Consider the following 24919-nt stretch of genomic DNA (forward strand, 5'->3'; position numbering starts at 1 on the left):
TTTGTTTACAAATTCTCAGTCACTAGAGGGATTAGATTATTTCAACAGGTTTGACCCAGCGTAGAGTTAGCAAAGACGTGTAAACATTAAAGGGCTAGCACACAGGAGTGTGAAGGTGCTAACAGACTTCTGTGTGCCAGGCCAAATCCCAGATGGGGTTACAGCTCTCTATATAAACTCTCTGAGGAGACGTGAAGGGGTCATCTGATACAGATGACTCATTTGTCCAAAAACAAAATCAGGTGACCTGCTTAAGAGGAGAAAGCCCTGATCAACAGAGATCGATAAACAGACTGATACTAACACTCTGCTGTCTGAAATAGATAGGCCTTAAGCCCTGCAATGATTTGTAGACTGAAATAAACACAAATTTCCCAATAGTGCAATATGATGCAGTTACCCTGCTTGACCTTGTCATAGAAGCACAAAAACCTGTGAGACCTTATAGTGAAGTTGTTTAAAAGATTAGGCTAGAAAATTCAATTTCACAACCTTTTTCCCAGGGAACCCAATTCTAACAACCCATAACCCATTAAAAAAAATATTAATACAAAAATCACAGTCAAGCGATAATTTTAGAAATGAATTGATGAAAAGTACAACTAGAATTGCCTGACATACTGTTACTGAGTCTTTTGTAACTGGTAGTGAGCTGTTACTCTTACAAAATTGGATAAATTAATAATGCAGTAGTAACCTGGCAAGTATCTTCATTCACCAACTTGCAACACAGACTGCCTTGCTAAAACACATATGTGGGAGATGTGGAATAAATAAAAACTCAAAAAATAAGAGGACTTGAATAAGCCCATTAATGGCATGTTTGAGTCATGCTCTCTAAAGGGGTCATGAAACCCCGGTTTAATGGGATATGGGTTGTTAGAAAAGGGTTCTCTGAGAAAAAGTTTTGGAAAAATTTTGGAGCTTAATCTTTCAAACAACTTCACAATAAGGTCTCATAGGTTTTTGTTACCTTCTGTTAGTTTTGAATGTGGGAGAAAACTAGTTAATGTTAAACCTTTTTGCTCTGGTTTAAATTTATCTTCATGTCAACATCATAGGTTGTGACGTTTTCTTGAGCTATAGTATGGCGATGACAACTCATCGCTGTCTCAATTATTCATGAGACTGCGTGTCTTTATCCTGAGAAGAAGCATTGCTTAATTCATGACAACACGCTTATTTATTTATGACAGCACGTGTTGATAGGCATTTTCCTCTGACTGATGCAGAGGCGCTTCAAACAGTAAAATCACATACAGTAAAAGTGATAGATTTACATTAATGGACCAAAAAATAGTGTTTTTTCCACTTTTAAAAGCTAAGTCAACTTTATTTATAAAGCGTTTTACAATGACGATTGTTTCAAAGCAGCTTCACAGTGTTAAACAGGACAATATTGCAACAAAATTTGATTTGGCTGTACAGTCACTCTGGAGATTTATTACAGTCACTCAATTTATCATATAGCAATTATGTGGGCAGAGTAGTGATACAGTTGATTAAGTAATTTATTTTATTTGGATATTTAGTTGAAAACTTGGATCAAAATGTTTTGTATGAGTTCCTGCGTTGCCTACGTTCTAATCAATAGATCCTGAGTCTTCACACTAACACGATTCATCCACACTGTGAGTGTAAGGTGGGGTGAGTGTCATTTAAAAATTGTTTTACAAAACCAATTTTTACTCGGGCCGAGTCCAATAACAAACTTGTAGCCAATCAGCAGGTAGGGTCTACTAATGATGGTGAGAAGAGCGTGCTCAGTACACGTCATTATTCAAAACACACAACTCACATGATGGACATTAGCAGGAAACTAATATATGCTGGCTTTTGCTTGAATATGCTCGTGTCATGCTCACTTCTTTGTCCATTTGTGATCGTATTGTCGCTCTAGTACTGTCAAACTTTAGCAATGATAAAGACCCGTTTATTTCCACACCGTATGGAGCAGCTAAATCTCCTCACTGTCTGCGTCAGCTTACAAAATGTGTCCGACAAGTAAGATACTATACTCCTAATATTTGTTTGTTTCCTCTTTTAATGATCTATATAACCCTAATCCAGTCATAATTGTAATATGTTGTAATCAATTGTAATCAACAGTTACCAGAAAGCATTTACCCCACCTTTAACTGACCAAACAGCATATAAAACTCCACAAAATAAGCCTCAAAAGTTTTCATTTATGCAACAGCGTGTTTATATATATTTTCAATGCAGAGAACAACTTTCGAATGGCTGTGCATTTAATTGTGCATTGAATTATAGCCTTCACAGGATATGTATTTGTGTAACGCTGAGCTACATGTATATATTGTGTTGCGGGACTTAATTGTCATTTGCAGCGTGAATTTGTGGGAAGCTTTGATGCTTTTAATGAGAGCGAAGTAAGATTGTCTGAATAAGAAGCCGTTAACATGCTGTCAGCCTCATCCCCCTCTACTCCGCTGCTAAACCACGGCCACTTTTATAGCATTTTTTTAAAATGTGGTGAGAACTGACTGCTGCTAAAAGTGGGGTTTCATGACCCTTTAACAAACTTTGTTTTATTTCCTCTTTCCATATTGTGAATAATGAATATGTATTTTAATTTGCTTGTTAACACAATGGAGCCTAGCTTATTGTAAAAATTATTTGACATGGCCTACTTTTACACTCAAAATTATTACTTGGCATCATGTACAAAACATTTTTTTTTTAAATTGCATGCAGAGGGATGTTAACATTATCAGCAGCAATAAGCTATTTGGTGAGAGAAAATGGCACTAATCAAAGAGTCTAAAGAGGAAAGTCGACAGCAAAAATAGGGCATACAAAGAAGAATGGAAAGACAACTACCCTTATGCGTTCATCCTACCTGGTTTTGTGAATGCAAAGCCGGTGTGCCTTATCTGCAACAAAGTTGTTGCTATTTGTAAAGAATATAATATCAGACGGTACCACAAGAGACGAAGCATAGCATCTTTTTTTTTGCTGCTGGTGGTGGTTTGTATATATTTTTGATCAAAAGGAAGCTGAATTTGGTTTGTTATTATTCACATGTTGGTGCTGAGGCCCCGTGTTATAAGCAAACGTTTCAATGGTTCACTGTCCGTTTTATCATACCACACATTTCATGATGGTTCTGTTAGAGGCGTGTCTAGTGATCCATTCCACAGACTCTTTTGAATGTCCTGCAGAACTTTTCAAGTTAAAAGCTCTCTAACAAAAATAAAACATTGCAGCAAAAACATTCTCATATTTTTTTTGAAGGCAAAATCACTAAAGACAATGATTGTAAGAAACCGTTGTAATCTCTCAAGCAGTGCTCGAACTCGGGTCTTACTGCATGGGAGTCGGACACGGCTCTTAAAATTTGGGGAGGGAGATTTACCTGGACAGCTCTCACTAGCTGGCCTCTGATCTTGACAGATCTATTTCAGAACCAGCTGCAATCAAAATAATCTGGCTGCGGGCTCGGGCCAGATATTATTGCTGGCGGGGCCGCCTGTTGCAGACCACTGCTATGGTTCATTTTTGTAAGTGAGGATAGCAAAATAAAAGTAAACCGAGACATATTATATTATATTATTCTTCATACAGTGGACTACCAGTAAAATGGATAAAACATTTGGGAGCAAAATTATTCAGACACTTTGACCTGACTATGTTTTGCATAAGTCTTTTCTCTTTAATTGCTAATACAACCTTTTACAGCACAGACTGAACAAAATTAAGCATTACTTGATTATTGGTTGACCTAAATTGGTATTATCTATTTGCGTGCTTAAATTAAACAATTGACAGCTGATTGGTTGAATGTAATCCATTACATACCTTTTGTATCAAAGTTATCTGACGTTATCAAGATGAATTTGTTCTGACATGGCTTAACTCATGTTTAACTGTCATATTTGTATTCTTTTCATATTTTATAACCATTTTCTAAACTATAGCGAATAAACTGTGATAACCTGAGAAATGTTAAAGGTGTCTGAATACATCTTGGTTTGACTGTGTTCTGTGTGAACAACCCCTTATTATTCATGTTACAGTTAACAAATGTAATTCTTCGCTTATCTAAAAAGAAAATGTTGATTATTTGAAACAATCAGCTCCCCTAAATTAGGAAATCATGAACTGGACAATCTTGCAAGGAAAATCTGAAAAAAAACCTCAAAGGGTGACTTGGTGTATGGTCATTACCTGCAGATAATCAGACTGAATGGCCGCCAGCAGGTGCTCCTTGCTTAGCTCATAGAGGACGTCAGAGGTCATGACCTGGCTGAACTCCTCACACAGGAAGTGCATGGCCTGCCGATGAACCCATTTGGAGCCATAGGGCTGAGCGCTCCACTTCAGGATGGCCACCACAGAGTCCAGCGAGATGCTGTCTGCCACAATGTCTTCACAGCCTAAGACAAATAAACGACTACATTTTATTTAAGCATAAACAGGGCTTCAGCTGCTCTTAAACATAGAAATCCTTGTCCATACGTAGTTAATCAAGATTTTAAAACATGAAACCTAGGTGGTTGAGATGCTCTTAGAATAGGGCACTACATGTATAATAATAATAATAGATTTTATTTATAATGCACTTTTCATTCCAAAGAATCTCAAAGTGCAACGAAGGGAAAAAAATAACAAAAATTTTTATAACAAGTAAAAATATAGACTACTACAAACAATCAACCAACCAACACAGAAAACAGAACAGAAACAGAGCTGGTGAACCGAAACAGAGCTGATGGTGTAAGTCTCTGTAAGCTCCGCAGCACACTGTGGTCCACTCCATGTTTTACATGGAGACCAGATGATGGGTCTTACATCTTACCAGATGTATCTGCCCGTAACACCATTTTATCTCATGCTAAAATAATTTTCATCACTGTGACTGTAATATAATACAGGGCTCGACATTAACGCTTGTCAGGGACAAGTGGATTTTTTGAAGGGGCAAGTGAATGATAATTTGACTTGCCCAACCAGACAAGTAACCTGAATAATATGTAGTAATAGTATAATGTACTGATGGTAACAAGGTTGCGCTGTTGATGCTCGCGCAGCCTCTCAAGGAGAAATCGAAAACAAATGAGTGTCACTCACACAAAGAAACTCAGTTAATATATTGCGGTAAAAAAAAAAAAAAAAGTATTACAACATACTGTATGATACAGTTAAACAACGTCACATGGCGAGGAATGCTGTTTTCCTGAATACCATCATGATTGAAAAGATGACACTGATTTCATACGACATAAAAATTAATTAACATCAAGTCACTAACATATTAGATGCTAATGCTATAGACTTTTTTTTTCTATTTCAGCAGCGAAAATAGTTCTAAACAAAGATCACAGCAGAACCATAACTCTCATAGTTCCCAGAACCATACATCTCATAGCAACATTGTTTTACTTAATGATTCAGCATTTTGAATGAATTGGCTGAATCAAAGATTCAATGAACTATTCATAAACGACTTCCTCATTCTTGAATGAATCAGCCGTTCAAGATGGTCGCCTACTGCCACCTTCTGACAGTTTAGTTTCATGTTTAAACATTCTATTGTATATTCAAAAAATGTTAAACCAATATCATAACATTATTTCATGCAATTGTAATTTTTCAGTGTAAATTATTTAATTTGACTGGTAACAGCCCTATAGTGTCTTATTCTAGTTTAATTTATTGATCAAATTTAAGAATATAAACTGAAAGCTGAAGCACCTATATATAATAAGATTAGAGGGAAAATATCCTTTAAAAAAAGCTGTTTGAACACTGGTGAGAATATTGCTTTGAAATAAATTATATTTACAACACACACACACACACACACACACACACACACACACACACACACACACACACACACACACACACACACACACACATGAACAGGCTTAACGTTGAGCCCTGTAACACTACAAAGAGGTAAAACAGAGTCCATAAATGCTGCAAAAATATATTCTAATCACAATATATGGAGATATATCTAAAATATTAATGAAAATGTATGCATTTAAATGTCACTGTGGGAACCGATGAATAATTTATCAAATTATTCACAACGAAAACACTGCTTTATGCTGTTTCAAACTGTGCCTTGAATTACTGATTTGATCTGTTTTGTCTCTTCTATTCAATTCTTTCGGTCTCTTTTTCCAGTCATCAAAGACCGAATGTCAAAGGAGACGCATTCAGTGCAGTTTAATCAGTAAACGCCACTGTTTTTTTCTTTTCTTTTTTCTTCCTGTGCTTGATACAAAGACCCCTGGAGCAGTGAAGAATTTCAACTCCAATGCAATCCAAGCCAAGCATCTCCAGAGAGCAAGCTTGGTTTTCCCCTTTCTAACAGGAATTATAAGAAATTCAGTTCCAACAATATTTTGTATACAACATTTTTAAGATGTATTCAGGGTTTCCAATCTTTTTCAGCTATCATTTTCCAGGACAATTTTACTACGATTGGAACATGCCAGATATTGCTTCCTAAGTCTTTAAAGGAACCCACCAACTTTTTGGGACTTACCAGCTTATTGACCGTTTCCCCAGAGTTAGATAAGTCCATACCATTTTTATCTGGCAGTGCATGCCATGACTCTGTCTCACAGCTAGCCTAGCTTAGCACCAACACTGGAGGTAAATGGCTCTAGCTAGCCTAATGCTCAGACAAAATAATCCCAACATTTTCCTATTTACATGTTGTGATGTGTATAGTTACATCGTGTACTTAGACAGATGGAAATTTTAAAATTGTATTTTCTATACCGATATGGCTAGGAACTACACTCATTCCTGTGTAATACTGAAGGAATTTTGCTGCCGTACCATGAGTGCAACGGCGCAATGATATTACTCAGTGAGCAGTAGGCTAGATGGAGCCATTCACCTCCAGTCTTTGTGCTAAGCTAAGCTAGCGGTGGGTGCGTCAGGCTGAGTTAAGGCATCCACAGGGTGGTAAAAATATGGACTTATCTAACTCTGGGGGAAACAGTGAATAAGCTTAAGTCCCAAAAAAGTTGCCGTGTTCCTTTAAAAGGCATACAATTTATTGACATAACTATAAAAACTGTTTAATATGAGCTCTTAATCATGCATTATGATTATGGAAGCTTGTTTCAGACACAGAATTAAAAGAAAAGAAAGATTTTTTACTTTTCTTGCTATTCTGACTTTTCCCCCTATCAATTGTGAGTTAAAATAATTATGATATGAACTCGCAATTGTGAGTTATAAAGTTAAAATTGTGAGATGTAAATTCACAATTCTGAAAAAAAGGTATATCCTCAGAATTGGGCTTTGTAATATGCAATTGTGTGTTTCTATCTCACACAATCCTGAGAAAAGAAGTCAGAATTGCAAGATATAAACTCACAATAGCGTGGAAAGCCAATTATGAGAAAAAAGTAATAATTGCAATTTATAGCACGCAATTTTGACTGTTTCTTAATTCCGACTTTATAACACCACTATGAGTTCATATATCAAAATTCTGACTTTGTAACACAATTAAGTTTATATCTCGCAATTCTAGCCTACTACTCCACTAGACTTGGTGTTCAAGTTTGTTTTTACTGCCCAATGCCCCTTTCACACTGCACGTCGGACCCGCAATATTCCCGGAACATTGCCGGGTCGCCTTCTGTGTGAAAGCAACCACACGAGCGCTGTGTGAACAAAAGCCGAAACTAATGCTGCAACGTGTACGTAGTTATCGTGCGACTCCTAGAGCTTGTTTTTTCAATAATACAACCCTGCAGTGCCAGAAGAGCTAGTCGGTGTTTTAAACGCAGAGAGTGTTCGTATACAAAAGAAACTAAAATTAAACAAGCAGAAATGTGCGCAAACTGGACACAAGTCGAGACCGCTGAACTCCTTACTATCCGCGCTTAAGCTGAGATCGCTCGCCATTATACGTCACATTCGGATGTCACGTGTCAACTCGATCCGGGACCGTTAAGCGTTGTGTGTGAAAGCGCACATATTACGGTATTTCGCTGGCAGTGTGAATGGACCAAATCTAGCAGACCGGGGACAAATGCCGGGTCGCATTATCCGTGTATTTGCCCGGAATCGCAGTGTGAAAGGGGCTTAAGTGTGACATTTTCTAAATTAATAAACTTGAGATTTGATTTTGAGAGCTTTGGTGAATAATTTGGAGCTTGGCAGTATAAATGATTACATATATTTAATGGTATGGAAAGGAAAAGAGAAGCTCAGACATTCTGCCTAATAATTCGGTTCAAGCTACACAGAAGAAAAAGAAAAATATGAAGTGACAATGGAATGATGGTGAGTAAAATGTCATCACTGGGTAAATTACTCCTTTAAGTATTCAGGCACACTGTGCTGATCAGTACCATTAAATATTCAACTGGATGCCAGCCTACGTCAGAGCAGACGCCTCTCTTAAAGCTCTGGAGAACTACATATTTAGTTAGTAAATAAGCTGTTTTTTCAAGACTCTCCATGCAAACACATAAGGTTGACCTTGAAGATGTTTAGGAAGACAAATAAAGACAACAAGCACCATAAAATTATGTAGGAGTTGTTTGTAATACAATATTGTAATATATATATATATTGTAATGTCTTCTGTACCCCCCACACTTAGTCTAGTGCAGCAAGACCTTTGCCTAACCACATAAGATGCCACTGCAACTGGCCAAGGAACACCCACTATTTTAAGAAGAGGCTATCTGACAGAAATGTAAAGTGTCCACAGTTTTGTTCAACGTCCTGTTCAGGGGCAGGTACATGTTTCTACAATAACAGACCAAAATGGGATCACTTGGGAATCCAAAGGTTACTTGGCAGGGCTCGAAAAATAATACTTTTCCTGTAACCCATTGGTAAACATGCAAACATCTACTTTAAATTCAACCAAGTTCTTCAAGCACTTGACTTAAAGGCTCTATGCCAAAACTCTGTAAACAAACATAAACAGAGACTAGTGTTGGTTTGACATATACTATGGCTCAAAAAAGGAGGATGAACTAATTCATTGTCTGCATAGTGCTAAGGTGTATTGTTTAAATCTGAGATCTAATGGCAATGACTTCTCTTTTTTTGTGTGTGTGATGGCCACCATATAGCCAGAGGATGGCAGCTCACACATCTCCAGCCTGGAGCACACAAAAGATTAAGAGTAGCACTGCATCCGTTTTACGGTATTACTAGAAACCATTTAGCATGTGCACAGTATTCCTTCATAAACCCGTCCCAGTTAATTATAATCTCTGCTCGCAGAGCCATAAACGTGTCATTTTCCAAAAACAGTATCATATTAGCCTCTAGGGAGAATGTCACCCAGCATTCAAAAATCTCATCATTCTTTACTGACTTGGTAATCAATGTGTAGATTGTTCACGCTGGGCATATACACAGAGCAACAAATCAATGCGAGTTAATGAAAGTTAATGATTAGGTGCGAGTAAAATTCAAACCACAAGAATGATTGCAGAACTTACACCAAAGAGTTAATAATTATTCAAACATGAGATGAGTGTCCTAAATCGAGACCAGAAACAAAGTCTGCAAAACAATAGCAATACAAGGCAGGAAGACCTAGCACAAACAACATGCAGTGTTTTCCACTCAAAAGCACTTGGAAGCCAAGTGCAGAAGATTTGATGGTAATGAGTCCAGAGCAAACGCTGCAGATTTCATCAGTACTTCAAAAGTTATTCTGTGGACTCTGTATTATCTCCTTACCATATCTATAAACATGGGAAATGCAGATAAACTGTTGTGTTTTCAAATGTGTCTCTCAATGTTTGCTTAAGAGCAGATTCACATTAGGAATAAAAACATCTGTTAAAATGAACAGCACAAAATTTGCATTTACAATAAACTGCTAAATTTAAATGATTTAAATAAGGATTTATTAAGAAATACAAGAACTCCTACAGGATGGGATCTGTACTACACAAATAAGTGTAGCAACAGAAAAGTGCTGGAGTGTGAAGCTCTTCTTGCTCCTGATCACTTGTCCAAAAAACAGACATATTCCTCAGAGGTTACCATGGCCTCCTTATTAGTGGTTTGATCTTATTCGCTCTTTTGCCCCGTTTCAAAACCTAGAGCGGTCCCTATAAAAGCAGCATTTTGACAGGCCCACCCCTGATGCAAAAGGTAATTAAATAAATTACTGTTCAATACAACAACAAAAAAAGCACAATATAAATAAAACATTCTTTTCATGTCAATTACAAAAAGGTGCCCCGATTTGTGCCTGGCAGGATTGCAGAGATCAGAAATTGCATACTACTCTTAATACTTTTGCCACATTTAAAATATTGTTCAAAAGTTTGGGGTCATTTTTGGATGCATTAAATTGATCGAAAGTGACAGTAAAGACATTTTAGTAAGATATTTTTATTCATTACAATTTCAGAAATATTTTTTTGTATCTCGGATTCCACAAAAAATATTGAGCAGCAAATGGAAGAAGAAATGTTTCTTGAAAATTAGAACCAAATTTAGAATATCAGAATGATTTCTGAAGGATCATGTGACACTGAAGACTGGAGTACTGGTGCGGAAATTTAGCTTTGCCATCATCACAGGAACAAATTACATTTTAAAATACATTCAAATAGAAAACTTATTTTAAATAGTAATATTTCACAATATCAGTTTTAATGTATTTTTTAATAATAAAAAAAACATTGCCATTGGTGAGCATAAGAGATTTCCTTCACAAACATAAAAAAAAAAAAACTTGCAGACCCCAAACTTAGAATGGTAGTGTACAGTATCTGCCAGTCATGGGTCTTTCGTACAGAGAATCTGCTTATGTGCTTTCCATTTAAATATAAGGATGCATTTAACAAGTGTTAATGGCCAAACGTATCATTAAATGGACTGCATTTATATAGCGCTTTTAACAGACCCTATGGCCATCCAAAGTGCTTTACATCTTGCCTCACATTCACCCATTCACACACCGACGGCGGTGTCAGCCATGTAAGGCGCCATCCAGCTCGTCGGGAGCAGCTGGGGTTGGGTGTCTTGCTCATGGACACTTCGACACTTGGTCAGGTGGAACCGGGGATTGAACCACCAACCTTTCGGTTTGTAGACAACCTACATGAACCACTGAGCCACTGCCGCCCCGATGAATTACAAACATTCACAATGCTGTTGCAAATTAAATATAATATGGATAATATTAAAAAAATGTTCTCGTCAAGTGAGATACTTTCTCTAAACCTCTCTACTTCTGTCAGACTCACACATCTGTCCTGTTTGTAGTTTATTAAAACTTTTTAGGCTACATTTTTTTTAATCCATGTTTGTAGTTACAATCGAATCCTCATCCAACATGCAATGGGTTGTGGGCAATATTAGCTGTTAGAGTAAGCATTGATCTGCACTTCTAATAGTAACCGGAAATAGTAGATCATCCGGGTATCTTTGGAATTGTCTTTTCAACATACTCTGATTTGGGACATACTAATTCTATTTTTTTAATACTCTTTAGAACAGATAGTATGCGAATTGGGACGCACCACTGAAGTCAATAGTTAATTTCCAGACAGAGCACTATTTATCCTGCACAGAGTGGTTGCCTATAAAGAAATTAGAAACATGGATGAGGCGCATGCATGAAGAAGGGCTGCTAACAAACGAGTCATTTAAAACTAATTTCAGCAGAAAACCCATTAAAAAAACAAAACTAACTAAACTTATTTAAAACTAAATCACAAGCAAAGCAACATTTTATAACATTCAGTATAACAGTTTTCCTCTGAAGAGACTCATTTTAAGAAGGACTCAAAGCTAACAACAAGGCCAAGTGATGTGAAAAACCTAATGGTAGTCTTGAGCTCATTTTACAGTTGAGTACACCTGATATTGGAGGAACACAGCAACACAGGAAGGGAGCGGAGACAGTGAAGGACTAATCATTAGGGTATCTATTAGCCCTGAACAAGTGCAGTACCCCAATTAACTAGCCAGAGCCCCGGAGCTTGATATAAGGGGTTGACGGGCTAATAGACAGAGAGGAGGAGGAGGAGGAGAGACAGAGCGAGCCAGTCAGTCAGCGAGAGAAACTGCGACATGCTGAGAGGAAGAAAAATGGGAATAGGAGTAAAGATTAGGAGGGTAATGTCAAAAAGGACAGAGATAGTGGAAAATTAGCCCGGTCTGTATGACTGAATGTGAAAGATGGAAATTGCTGAAAGATACAGAGATGAAAATGAGAAGCAGAGAGTGAAGGAGCCCCAGAGAGGTGTTGGGTTAAAATTCTCCATGACCTTTCAGACAAGCTGTAACAGACAGAATCATTACAGAGCTGACAGTCTCTCATAGGCTTAATGGAAACACCACCAGCAATCTGTGTTAATACTAATCAGAATGGTGCCTTGGGGGCAGGAAGGGTGTCTGTATTGAGTTTGAAAAACACTCTAAAGGACATCTGACTGAACCACTCGCACACATATCAAAGCACTGCTGTTTCAAAAGGACTCTCTCGCCAAATATATCAATGTTAGACCCGTTCTCTCTAGGAACAGAGGCATTGAGGTGACAGTGTTTGTTTTACACAAGAGTGTTGTTATTCCCTGCCCTTTAATCAGAACTAAATGTAAAGATGTTAAACAATGAATAAGGCCCCGTCCACACGGAGACGTGTTTAGCTGTATACGTATAAATTTTGTACTGTATCAGCGTTTCATCCACACGGATCCGGCGTTTTAGAAGCATGCATCCGATATTTTTTGAAACCGGGTCCCAAAGTGGATAAATCTGAAAACGATCATCTTCCGTTTTCGTGTGTATGTTTTGGGTTGGGGTAGGTGTAGGCATTAATAAAACACATCTATTAAGTAGCAAATTTATTTATTGTTATTTTATTGTGAGATTTTGCCTCACCTCCGACCACTGCTATACCCCTGCCTAGCCACAACTCTTCTCCGTTTTTAGTGTATTTCTGTGGCAGAATTACAGTGCCACACACTGGCCCGGCATGCAAACTACATCGTTTTAGTCCGTTTTTGTAATCTCGTGTGGACGCAGATATTTCTTGAAACGAGGGGGAAAAAAAGATCGGATTGGGAAAGCGCTGGCTCCAAAAGGGTGAACAATCCTTTATTTGTGGTGTTGTTGGTTCATTGCTATTCAGAGTCCGACTCAAACATGTATAGGTCAGGGCTTGCAAAGCCCAAAGCCTGTTTTCCAGACAGGCTACCAAAACGTAAGCCTTACCTCATCTTAAATAGTGAAATAAAATTCCTTTCTTGATGTGCATTGTTCACTCTCTTGACTTGGTATCTGAAGGTAAAATACAATCACATATAGTTTTAAATTGTCTTTGTACAGTTTGTGTTATATACACTGGTCGGGCAGGACAAGTAAATAAAAAAAATAACATTCCAATCATTTGCGGTGGATGAGAGATAAAATATTGTGTTTGTTTGATAAAGATATGTTGCGAGCCCTGTGGGCGATTCATTCCGGTTAGCTTTTCTCCACACACTTTCAAAACAATTCCCACATGCACTCAAACAGGAGCTGAAGCTCATTAAATATGCAAATCTTATCCAATCCTAGCCTTTGGCATTTACTTCCAAGTCTTCAGTGCGGTACACCCATAAAAACTGAGCGTTCCAGGAGAGAACCTCAAAACCATTATGATGTTTATTAATGTAAAAAACACAGACTCCATAAATTGACCTCAGACAACAGTATAATTTTTCATGGAAACAGTTCATGGCACCTTTAAAATGTACATGCTCACTTGGTCTATTTTTACATTTAGTTCTTATCATCACTTAAAACAGCACTAGGTAGGTTTTGCTCTCGGGGTCCCCTACAGTTGGGAAACAGTATTGTGCTCTGTCCTCAGGAGATGCCATCGCACATGCATTTGTTGACATGACAACCATGACAGCCCTGAACACATGATAGCCCTGAACACTGCAGGAGGAGTTCACATGTTGAAAGGTAGGTAATAACCATTTATCATCAATATTATAATATCAAGCTACCATAGAGGATTCTGCAAATTTGAAAAATCGATTTGCATTATAGCTTAAGGTAAGACAAATAAACAAATATCACAGACATGTTAGGTATCCTAAAATATGATATGATTTTGTACGTCTTGGAAGTGACGTTTATGCCGTAAAGCAGTCGAATTTTGTAGTTCTTTATGTCCCGGGATACTACCCGAAACCCGAGGTTTAAAAGTACGATTAAAAACTATACAGACCCCGTCAGGCTATGACAGAGGTGTCATTTAAGTCGATGTATAATCATAGGTAGAGGTCAACCGATTCATCGGATTTGCCGATTAAGGGGTTATAAGAAATCAAACTGTATCGTCATGCATCCGACAGAAATATAAACACATCAGGAATGCATTTGATTTTAATACATATTTTGTTATTTTGATAAGAAAACCGTCAAGTGTTCTAAAAAAGCAAACTGTTTGGATTTATATGAAATAACACTTAATATAATACAGTATTTCATTATAATACATTATATCCAATATTCCATTTGTAACATTAAGTAAGGTTAATAAGTGCTGTAGAAGTATTATTCATTGTTAGTTTTATTTGTTAATCTTTTTTGTGCACTATGAACTAACATGATTAAGATACAATTGTATTGCTCAACTATTATTACACAGTGTAAAATCTATGTGTAAAATGTATATTGCATATCATTCAGGTAAGCTAGCTAAATAAGCTAATAAATTTGTGTTAACAAATGGGACTTGCAGTCGGTTACCTGACATTCACTTACATGTTTCTAGGTTATAGCTAAAGAAACATTTATTTGTAATATTTTAATGTCTTAGTTATTTTCTGTAGATTTTTTTCTGTTAGAACTTGTCATTTTAATATATTCATATTTACATATGCAATTTAGAATTGCATATGTAAATATGATTAATTTGTTATTGTTATTATTATTTTAATCTAGTAGCTTTTTAACTATCTTTCGATCAATCGGTTATCGGCAAGTGTGGTCCAACCTAGCTATCGGTAAAATCCACTATCAGTCGACCTCTAATCACAAGAGTCTTGAAAATATATTATGAAGGTTAAAAAGTTACCTAGTGCTGCTTTAAAGTTATTCTTTAAAAAGTCCATAAATTTAACTTTTTTTTAATCAAATCTAAAAATATCTATTTTCAAGCTGTACATTGTTTAATTGGTTTATTTTCATTATAGGTCTCTATAATTTTTCACCATCACATCCCAAAAAAATTAAATACCTTTTCAAGTAATAAATCAGATTTCTGCATATAAAGTATCCAAGATTAACAGAATGCAAAACAACCTTAATAAATAGTTGATGATTTGTCTTATTAGAAGATAATCACAATATGTAATCACTGTTTACACTCTGGAACCAGAAAAACAAACAAAAAAGAACAAAATATTGTTTAGATGGTTTGATTCAATTAAAAGTATGAATTGAATGTCTGAAAAGCATTCAAAAGAAAAAAAAAACAGACCTTGCTTTATGGACTCCTGCTCATTTTTCATTGTTAGAGAATGATGAAATATCAAAGCATCCTTTTTAAACCATTCAACTTAATGAAGGGTGACACAAAACTACAAGCGGAAACAAAGAATGAAAAATACAAATGAACACATACTGAACACACAAATGGTTTTCAGTTTGTGAATAATTTCTCTCTTTATCCCCAGATGTCTCTTTCTCAAATGAGAAGCAATGCATTTTTTAAAAGGTGCTGAGAACTGGAAGAAATGTGCGCAGCTCTCTGTAGCTCCCATCCTCCAGGCGCATCGATGCAGCATTTCATTTGCACTACAGAACAGACCTATGGCACGCCACGCTGTCAGTTAATGTTATCGTCACAGGTGCAGTGTCACGCTCAGCCCTGTGTCACTCGGCCCTCCTCAATATATCAAGTCAGTCTATTTCCAACATACTGTTTGAGAACAGTCTCATGTGCTAATTCTGCTAAAGTCAGATATCTGTACACGTTGCATCATCCCATCCATCCTGCAAGATACTGATTAGATTCTAATTTTTCACCCTGAGGTCCAATTCTAACGTTAACTAGGTTTCCTGCACCAAAAAGCCGTCATTTAATTTTACAAGAGCAATTACTACCCTCTCTCTGACCCTAGAATTAAACAGGCTGTTTAATTTGCTAATGCACTTTAAGGCTTCTATATGTAAATGATCTTGATTATGATTGTGACAGAACATTGAGGTTAGCCAATGTCATTCATTAGGTTGGGCCAAGTGCCAAGTTACCAAATAGCCATTAAGGTAAATGGCTATCCTAATATGTTAATTTTAACATGGTTGTGACATCATAACCCTGCCGATTTCTGAGTGGCCAACTTACCATAAATTGACTATGAAGAGAGCATTGTGTTGTGAATGTTAAGCAAAAGAAATTGTTTAAAAATATTGAAGATACCTAAAATATTGTTAAATATATATTTTTTTAAATTAATAAAATATAAAAAGAAATTACTCACCCTGAAGTCGGTTCAAATTGAAAGCACCATAAAACACAAAAAGCCATAACAGTACATATAAAAGAGTTTAAAAAAAAATAAAATTAATACTTTTACCATGAAAGATTGCATTAGATTGATAAAAAATTTATAACATTTATAATGCTACCAAATAATTTGATTTCAAATAAATGCTGTTCTTTTGAGTTTTCTAAGAATCCTGAAAAAACATCAGTTTCCACAACAATATATAGCATCTAAACTGTTTTCAACAATGAAAATAATAATAATACTTGTATAGCGTATAGAATTAAAGGATTAGTCCACCCAAACATGAACATTCTGTCATTACATGCCGTTCGACACCCGACATGTGTTCATCTTCGGAACACAAATGGCTCAGATCGGATTTCAACAAAAATATCTTCATTTGTGTGTGTCGAACGGCATGAGGGTGAGTTATTAATGACAGAATTTACATTTTTGGGTGAACTAACCCTTTAAGCATGTGATGGTATAAAATTTTCATGTTGCAATATCATGGTATAGACTAGAGTATTTAACTGTATTAAAATAAGCTAAAAAAGGTTACAAAGTTTATTGTAGGTATGTGGGCATGGGCGTTCAGTTTTTCCTGTCATTTAATTATCACTATAACAGAATACTTTTTTATATAACAAAAAGAACTGAGCATTTAAATTGGGGCTGCACGAAATCGAACCGCAATCGTGTTTTGGGTAATGTGCAATGTATATAAAAGCTTAAAGGCTGCGATTTTAATTAAATAAATAAATGCCCAGTGGGTTAAAGGAGAGCGTTAACGGTGCTCCATCTGAAAGATTGCGAGTTTGAGTCGCTTATAACGTGTTTGAAAAAGCAACACGAGTCAAACATCTTCACAAACTAGTGAAGCGTTCATAAACCTGTTCAACAAAAGACAACGTTTAATAACATGTTTAACTCACTTCATATCGTCAGTCGAGTGTTTGTGAGCTGATGTGGCTTCTCATCACAGAATGAGGCAGACGATGCATTATTTTATAGTATTCTATACAGTGATCAAGTCGATGTCAATCAGCACTGCATTATAATATACTTTATTATTATGAAAATACCCTAGACGGCTAGCCTGACAAGCCTGACCCACATCAAGATGTTTGGTCTGAAAACTCACCATTGACAGGGCTCAATCCGAGGGGCGGGATAAACGGTTGTCTTTCAAACTCCCTCTGCACGCGATAGGATAGCGCTACACCAACCAGAGCAACGAAGGTGAAACAGAGCTCGCTGACAGATTAAACATTCGCCGTATCCGGTTGGCAAAACTCCGAACACATCTTCCTTTCTTAAGAATGACTTCAGTGCCGTTCTTTGTTCTTTTCTCAGAGAAAAGCTTAACTCCAAGTCTTCCAGAGTCGCTGTCAAAGCTGATTCGAAAGACCGCCGTTCGCCAGTTTCTGTGTTTACTAGAAACACGCAAACGCAACTCGGCCATTGTCATTATGGTCCCGCCCACCGACTCTATACACGATGTGATTGGCCCAGCAAGAGTTAGGGGAATACAGCTCAGAAACACACAAAAAATTTGTATTATATCATTACATTTGTTCTGACATACTATATTTTTAATTTGTAGTTATGAAAATGTTATTGTAATGGTAATATTTCTTACTTTTAAAAATATTTTTAGCAGTAATAATAATTATAATAAGGTCATAATATATAAACATAAAATGTTATACACACACTTTTCATTTGTAAAAAATAAAATAAATAATAAATCGCATTTTTAAATCGTAATCGCAATTTTAACCAGAATAATCGCAATTATATATTTCCCCCCAATCTTGCAGCCCTAATTTAAATACAATTAAACAATACAAAAAACATAAACAACAAAAAATTCAAACAGATTAAAGTGCAAAAGAATTATAAAGAATACATAACACTTTACAATAAGGTCTCAGTTAAAGTTAGCATTAATTAACATTAATAATGAGGAATATCTATATTTATTACAGAAGTTATTCTGTGGTTACACTATTTTAAGGTGTCATTTTTACAGTGTAATTATATATTTAATTACTGAGTAATATTAATTAAGTATATTTATTTACTACAGGGTTAGAGTAGGATTTGGTTGAGGGTTAGTTGCATGTAATTATGCATACATGTTTTACTATGGCATTGGTAAGTACATGTAACATCTGTAACAAGGACAGACAGCAGCAGGTCTGGGAGGAAAAAGTTTCTGGGACAAATTGTTCCAGGTAAATTAGGTGGAAACGGGGATTTAAATGTTTTTCTGTAAAGCATCTATTTACCCCATTAAAAAGGTAAACCAATTAGTAGGAATTTAATATCAAACCAACAAATCAAAGTGAGAAAGGACAGAAGTTTTCTCCATTAACAACCAATACCAGTTATTGGTGTCTTTGAAGACGAATCGGTTAACAAGATCAACAACTGCAGGAGCTGATTTCCTGCAGTTAGTGTGAACAAGTGATTTTCCTCTGCAGAGACCGTTCCAGACCAATGGGTGGCTTTTTATCAACGCGCGTCTGTCTGGACATTAATTATCTTTGCCATGTACCATCCACCGACCGGCTGCTGACTGGGTGTAAAACGACTGCTGTGCCTCCATTTCCTAGAGGTCATCGCCACCTTTGTCTCCCACCAGAGGCTATCAACACGCATGCACCGAAATGACCTCAATGATCGCTTGTGTGTTCAGTGCAGAGTACTCCATCTTGGGCTTTGACTGACTGAGGACTGACTTGTCCTTACAAAACAAACAAGCAAATACAATGACATCAGTAATGTGGACTCAGTGTTGAAAATCTCATGCAACACACTGTAACTAAACTGTAACTAGACTACCAGGAGCAGCTGACAAGTTCTGAGAATAATCAGATAAGCTTGTAATTTTTTTTAAATAAAAGTCATGGTTGCACAAACAATTTCTATTTAATTGCCATATGTTTCATGTTGTTGAAAAAAAATCTCAAGTTGATGTAGCAAGTGGTGCAGCATGTTCAGGAAGAAAACAAACCCACCTGAGCTCACCATTAGGCTATGCTGACGGGACTGAATCGGATCGCTATCGGTTACAAACCACAGCTGACCAATGGGTCATAAGGATCAGCTGACACTGACGCTGCAGACCTGCGCTGTCGATCGCAGGGCTTAATATTCTTATTCAGATGAAGTAATTGGAAGGATGGGTGGCTTTCTGAAAAACATCTCTTTACACAGCACAGCTGAAGCACATCAAGGGGCTTGATGATACAAAGTACACAAGAAAGTGGTGTACAAGCCAGTAAATGTGCTGTTGACTAAAGCCCTTTTTTGAGAACTGATACAATGCAGGTTTTGGCAAGGCTGCAGAGATAAATCAGATGTAAATTACTTAGAAAAATGACTTTAGATAGCACTTAGTTATTTCTTCCTCCAGTGAGTAGGGCTAGTTTTATATTGCTGTTAATTTGATGGTGAAATAAAACAAGTAGAAGTGAATATCGCAATGATTTTAATGCTTTAATGATATTTGATCATTATGTTTTTCCCAAAGACCATGTAATGATGAACAAAGTAGATTATTATTATCGATATCGCATGACTTGAAAGTATGGGTATGTAAGAGAATGTTTCCAATTAACTTCAAGTCATCACTCAAATGTTCAAAAACAGTTTTGGAGTGGCATTTTTCATGTACTAAATGCATATGAGTGAGCATAAGAGATTTATTTCAAAACCATATTCATACTAACCCTAAACCTTTGAACGGTGGTTCACTTCATACCACCATTCAAATATTTGGGGTTAATATGCTTATATTTTGAAAAGAAGTCTCTTATGCTTACCAAGTCTACATCTATTTAATCAAAAATAACTTTACTTAATTGCAGTAAACAGCAATATTATTAGAAAATACAGTATTCAGGAAAATACAGAAAGCATGACATGCATTATTAGACCTTAGTTTTTTTCAAAGCTGCAAGAAATAGCCTATTAAAACAATTTAAAAGTCCTACTATAGCATAGTGCTATGTGAATTCACAAAGATTGTGATTATGGGTAGAGTGCTTTAAATTATTCACAGTTCGGTTTGTATCGGTTTTAGCATGACATTTCTGTACGGTTCGGTATGTGCTATGGTCACGGAAATTAGGACATTTGTCAAATAAAAAATAAAAAAATAAAAACAAACTTTAAGCAACAGCGCAAACACACAATAGATCAAAGATGCATAAAAAATAAACAGTGCTTTAAAGTAGTCATTAATAATTGATAATGAAAATCATCAATAACAATTCTCATTATCGATTAGTTTGGTCTGCCCTCTGCACGCTTCCTCCAGTCGTGGCAAATTAAAGCACTGAATTATGCATTTTTAAGGACAAAATGTGCATCTAGAAATAGAGGTGTGAAAACTGAGTGAGCTGCTGCAGGAAAGGTACATGATCCAAGTGCCTAAAACATGAGGAACATGAGTATTTTAAAGTCCTCATGAAATCAAAATTTATCTTATTCACTTTGTTGCCACATATAACAGGTCTTAGGGTGAACAATTAATCTGTGCAAGTTACTACACAGAAAAAAATAGTTTGCCGTGCTAATTTTTAATGAAAATCTAAAAAAGTTACTTCCGGTATATATTATATCACGTGCAATGTTCTGTGAGAGAACAGGTCTTAAAAATCAAATTATTGATTTGATTTCCCAAACTCCTACTATATTTTTAAGACATCTGAAATTGTCTATTATCTGACTTTCTGTTGGAACTGGTGGAGAAAAAAATAAATAATAATAATATTATTATGAACTGAAAAACATTAATGATGTTGTTATAAAATAATAATAATTTAAATATTAACACTTAATGGCATTTTAAACTTGTACCACTGAAAAAATTCATGACATTATAATGGCCTCTCTGTCAACTCTGCTATGTCATGTTTATGACAGGTTATGTTGTCTTAGTGTCTTTGTCATGACAACTTGACATTACGGACAGGTTATGATGGTTTATGTCAAGTTTTCATAAAGACAGCTCAAATAATGTCATCTTTGCATTAAAAATGACAATTGAGCGAATGACACTTATTGAAAGTTGTCATAAACATGCATAAAAACTCCTTCACGTGCAATGTCATGATTATGAAGGCGTCATGTCAGTGTTATGCACACACTTTCAAGTAGTGTTATCCTTAAGTAAAAAAAAATAATAATATTTTGATCCTTTCGATATATTTTGCTGAGTTGGCGCTCAATAAAAACATATTATTATTAACAATGTTGAAAATGTTTGTGCTGCTTAATACATTTGTGGAAAGTGGTACATTTTTTTATTGATAAATTTGAATGGAAATCTTTTTATTATTATTTAAAATATAAATCTTTTGTAGAATTATACAATATATATCTTCACTAACTAAAAATGTCTACTTTTTCACTCATTTTTACTACCCCCAAACTTTTGAACAGTAGCGTAGGTATAGTTACTGGAGCATATAGTGTTACGCAAATAGTGTGAGCATTAATGAAAACAATCTATGATAGCATTCTTCATATTATTATGGTTCATTTAGTGAAAATGTGTTTTTGAAAATTTTAATGAAAATCGGTTTTTGCACTTTTAACCTCTGGCATAAAACATTAAATGTACTTAACAATAAAAAAAAGTACCTTTTAAACATGTAATGGAGAGTGAGATAAAATATCAAGACAATACTTTAGCTATATCACAGAATGAGCACAGCCCAACCAAGAACAGGTTTAACCAACCTCAATCATTTTTATAAACTACAGACTCAGGACATAAATTAATAGCTGAAGCCTGCAGTTAACATTGACAATAGGAAGCAAGACATGTAAATCTAAAATGCAAACCACAAGTTGGTGACCTATTCTCCAACATCCCGCAGTAATCACACAAAGTAAATAGTGTTTAATATAGGAATTCTACAGAAAAGTCGATCCTGAAGCAGATTTGTGTCACTTTGGTCATTAACTATACACTCCTGAGTCCTAACAACAGAACCACAGAATATAATGTAGGCAGAATTGGATGAGTGTATTAAGAGCAGAGTAGAGGTTGTGGTACTTTGTTGTTGGGTACATATGGGAGTCTCTCACAAACAGTAATCCTAACATGAGGCGAATAAACTACAGCAACTCCGCCCGGTTCCTCAGGACTTCCCTTGACAGCTTGTGAATTAATCAAGCAGTAAACAATGCTAGGGGAGTATGGAGCGTTGAGGGGAAATTAAAGAGAAAGACTAGAAATAATGGATAAAAAGACAGGCTAAGACTTACCCTGAGCAAGCATGCTGAACTCCAAGAAGAGGGCAATGTGGTAGAGTTCCATGGCCTCTTCTGCTCTGCTCATGCATCCTCTCCCAGCCACCAGTGCCTGAACTTCACCAAGACTGCCTTCGGATGGACTCCCGCGCAGCACCAGCGAAAGGTCAACCCCATCCGTGTACATGCAGTGCAAGACCACTCTGGCATATTTCTTGGGAATGATTGATTCGTCAAGGATTATACGGGTGGGAGTTTGCAGAGTGCGCTCGGTGATCTCCTCACCCGAGCGGATGCGTCGCTGCAGAAGGTTGCGGAAGAAGTGTGAGCGTGCCGAGAGAACTGCCTTGTGGGCCCTTAGCTCCTCATCAGGCAAGCTGTGGCTCATCCCTGCGTTTCCACTTCCCATGACGCTAGCAGCAGGTCCACCTGCTCCGAAGGCCTCCACCAGCTCAGAATCCGATGAGAAGCTCAGCAGCGAGTCAAAATACGGCATGTGCTCAGAGAGGTTTCGCATGTCGGCTTCTAAGGAGTTGGGAGTACCAAACTCCTCGCTCAGTCTCACCAGCACATCCACGTTCTGCAACCTCGCGTCCTCCGAGCCCAGCTCACCCGTGTAGAGGTAATGCAGCAACGAGGAGAACATGGGCGCATCCATGCCCGCCGTCCCAACGTCCAACAACACCTCAGCCCCATAACCTGGTGACGACGAAAGCAGGGTTTTGAAGAATGGGCAGCGGGCGGCCAAAACGGCACGGTGTGCTGGGAAGCAGGAATCCTGGAAGATCAGGTCCACGTCGGTGCAGTATTTGTGCTGATAAAGGGTGGCCAAATCACGCTGCAGGGTGCGAGCCTCAGGCCGGGCCAGGCCCGCCTGCAGACTGAGCTCTTTGAGCGCCGCCGTGCCCTCATACTCCTCCACCAAGGCGTTGACGTCACGCACATCCCAGCCCGAGAGGAGCTCGCGCATTTGCCGTGCATGATCGGCCGACCGACTGGACTTGCGTCGCTTAATGAACCTCCTCTTGAGTGTAGCCAAACCAGAGCTCTTTTTCTTCTTGTCCTGAGGTTTTTCAGAGCCATGTTCGAGGCTGTAGAGTTTGGACTCGCCGCCATAACCCTGTGGTGCATAGGAGGCGCCTGGTGACAGAAAAGAAACACGCTGTGTAAGATTCTGGAGGCCTTAAATGTTGTCTTCAGCAACATGTGCATTGTGAGGTCTGCCTATGGTACAATTAAAGTTTATTCCAAACAATTCAACACCACAGGGCTTCGATGAAATGCACTTAAAGGGTTACTTCAGCGATTCGCATATGGCTTTGTATCAGTAGAATCCCTGGAGTATATTCAAATGATTGTGCTGTCCAAAAAATTTACAAAAATACATTTTCAAAAATTTCATTTTCTCAGTCTAGAAAGCACTAAATAAAAAAATTATTGTACACTTCTACTACATTAATGACCCAGTTTAAATACAATATTCATCTTCCCAGCGCTGAAGCACTCCTTTAAATTCTGAAATGCACTTCACTTTTAATAAAAATGGACTGATGGAGAAAATTGAAGGAATGGGAGAACAAAAATAACAATTAAATTGAACTCTGGATCAAAGAATTGAATCTATTTAACAGACATCAATTAGGTGAAAAAAAAAGAAAAGCAAAAGAAATTCACTATATGGAGAAATTTGTAGATTATGCAAGAGACTGCATAAACAATTCCAGTTTCAAAAAGGAAAGTATGCATCCTCAAACCACTTAATGTGTACTTTCCCCCCCTCTAAATCTCTAAATTTTCACCTGCCAAAAAAGGAAACTATGAAGTCATCTAATGTCCTCCCCAGCATGGCTAATATCTCCCTGACGACACTTTATGTCTCAATCCAATGTTCCATTTCTCATTGTAGGCCCACTGTCATGCATGGCTTAGCATTTTGAAAGCACCATTACTTTACTGATCTCACAGACAGCAAAGACATGAAAATATTCACATACGAATATGCAGTTAAAGCCAGACTCTGTGGGATACTGAAAGTGGGAAAACACACACGCAAAGCAACTGCTGACAGTTGTGATACAATTTTCCAAAAGCCTTGGATTCGTTTAAATGAATACAGAAAATATATTACAGTGAAAGAATATGAAGTCTGGAGAAGTCAATTATTT

General features: G+C 36.9%; 1 protein-coding gene across 2 annotated transcripts in view; it reads right to left on the reverse strand.

The window, feature by feature from the left end:
• The window catches only part of btbd7 (BTB (POZ) domain containing 7), a 102438-nt gene that overhangs the window by 15500 nt on the left and 62019 nt on the right, over positions 1-24919 (reverse strand). For both annotated transcript variants that reach the window (XM_067417445.1, XM_067417444.1), the window contains exons 3-4: positions 22770-23894; positions 4192-4400 (exon numbers count right to left, since the gene is read on the reverse strand). In XM_067417445.1, the coding sequence (XP_067273546.1) occupies positions 4192-4400; positions 22770-23894 (1334 nt within the window). The remainder of the gene's footprint in view (positions 1-4191; positions 4401-22769; positions 23895-24919) is intronic.

Source organism: Pseudorasbora parva, chromosome 15 (assembly GCF_024679245.1).
Source record: "Pseudorasbora parva isolate DD20220531a chromosome 15, ASM2467924v1, whole genome shotgun sequence".
NCBI lineage: Eukaryota > Metazoa > Chordata > Actinopteri > Cypriniformes > Gobionidae > Pseudorasbora > Pseudorasbora parva.